Genomic DNA, 616 nt, shown 5'->3' on the forward strand with positions numbered 1-616 from the left:
ATTATATTATTCACCATGAAAATCTTCTTCGTAAGTGTCGTCACCTTGCTATTGGTTGTCTGCCTGACTAGCTTCGCCATGGCAGCATCAGAAAATGAGGCTGATGGCTCTGAGGCCGCTGAAAATGAGTCGTCCTCTACTTCCGAATCTGATGCCCTTGGACGCCACCAGGTGGTCAGTTGTGATCTATTGGGATTCTATGGCGATAGTTTGTGTGCTGCTCGTTGCATAGCTGTGGGAAGACGTGGCGGTTATTGCGATTCGCGCAGAGTTTGTAATTGTCGTAACTAAAAACGAAATATATTTCAAAATTTGTGTAAATAAATTGTGGTCCATATTTTAAACCTGCCAGACTTCGATAAAAAATTTTCAAAAATTTCCAGATATCTTAAAAAACTTAAAATCGAAAGGGTTTCTTTGGTATGCCCTGCATTAATTTTTTTTTGTGGGCGAATAAATTGTAAAATGTCACCGAAATTACAAGCACTATCCATTGTGTACCGATGTCCAGCGTGAGATAAAAAAAACCTGCAACAAAGTCAAACGCCATAATTTTTACATTTTTTTTTTTTCAATTTTATTGAATGAAAGAAAAAAATGTCGGAAGTGGCATCAA

The 616-nt window shown here is 37.8% G+C and overlaps 1 protein-coding gene across 1 annotated transcript; it reads left to right on the top strand.

Moving 5' to 3' along the window:
• LOC105261733 (phormicin) lies at positions 1-344 on the top strand. Its single transcript, XM_020037656.2, has one exon. The coding sequence runs from the start codon at positions 16-18 to the stop codon at positions 289-291; it is 276 nt and encodes a 91-aa protein (XP_019893215.1). The 5' UTR covers positions 1-15; the 3' UTR covers positions 292-344.
• The last annotated feature ends 272 nt before the right edge of the window (positions 345-616 follow it).

This window comes from Musca domestica, unplaced genomic scaffold, assembly GCF_030504385.1.
Source record: "Musca domestica strain aabys unplaced genomic scaffold, Musca_domestica.polishedcontigs.V.1.1 8, whole genome shotgun sequence".
Taxonomy (NCBI): Eukaryota; Metazoa; Arthropoda; class Insecta; order Diptera; family Muscidae; genus Musca; species Musca domestica.

Bases quoted from the DNA above. Each gene is read 5' to 3' on its own strand.
- LOC105261733 (XM_020037656.2), top strand. From the start codon at position 16: ATGAAAATCTTCTTCGTAAGTGTCGTCACCTTGCTATTGGTTGTCTGC.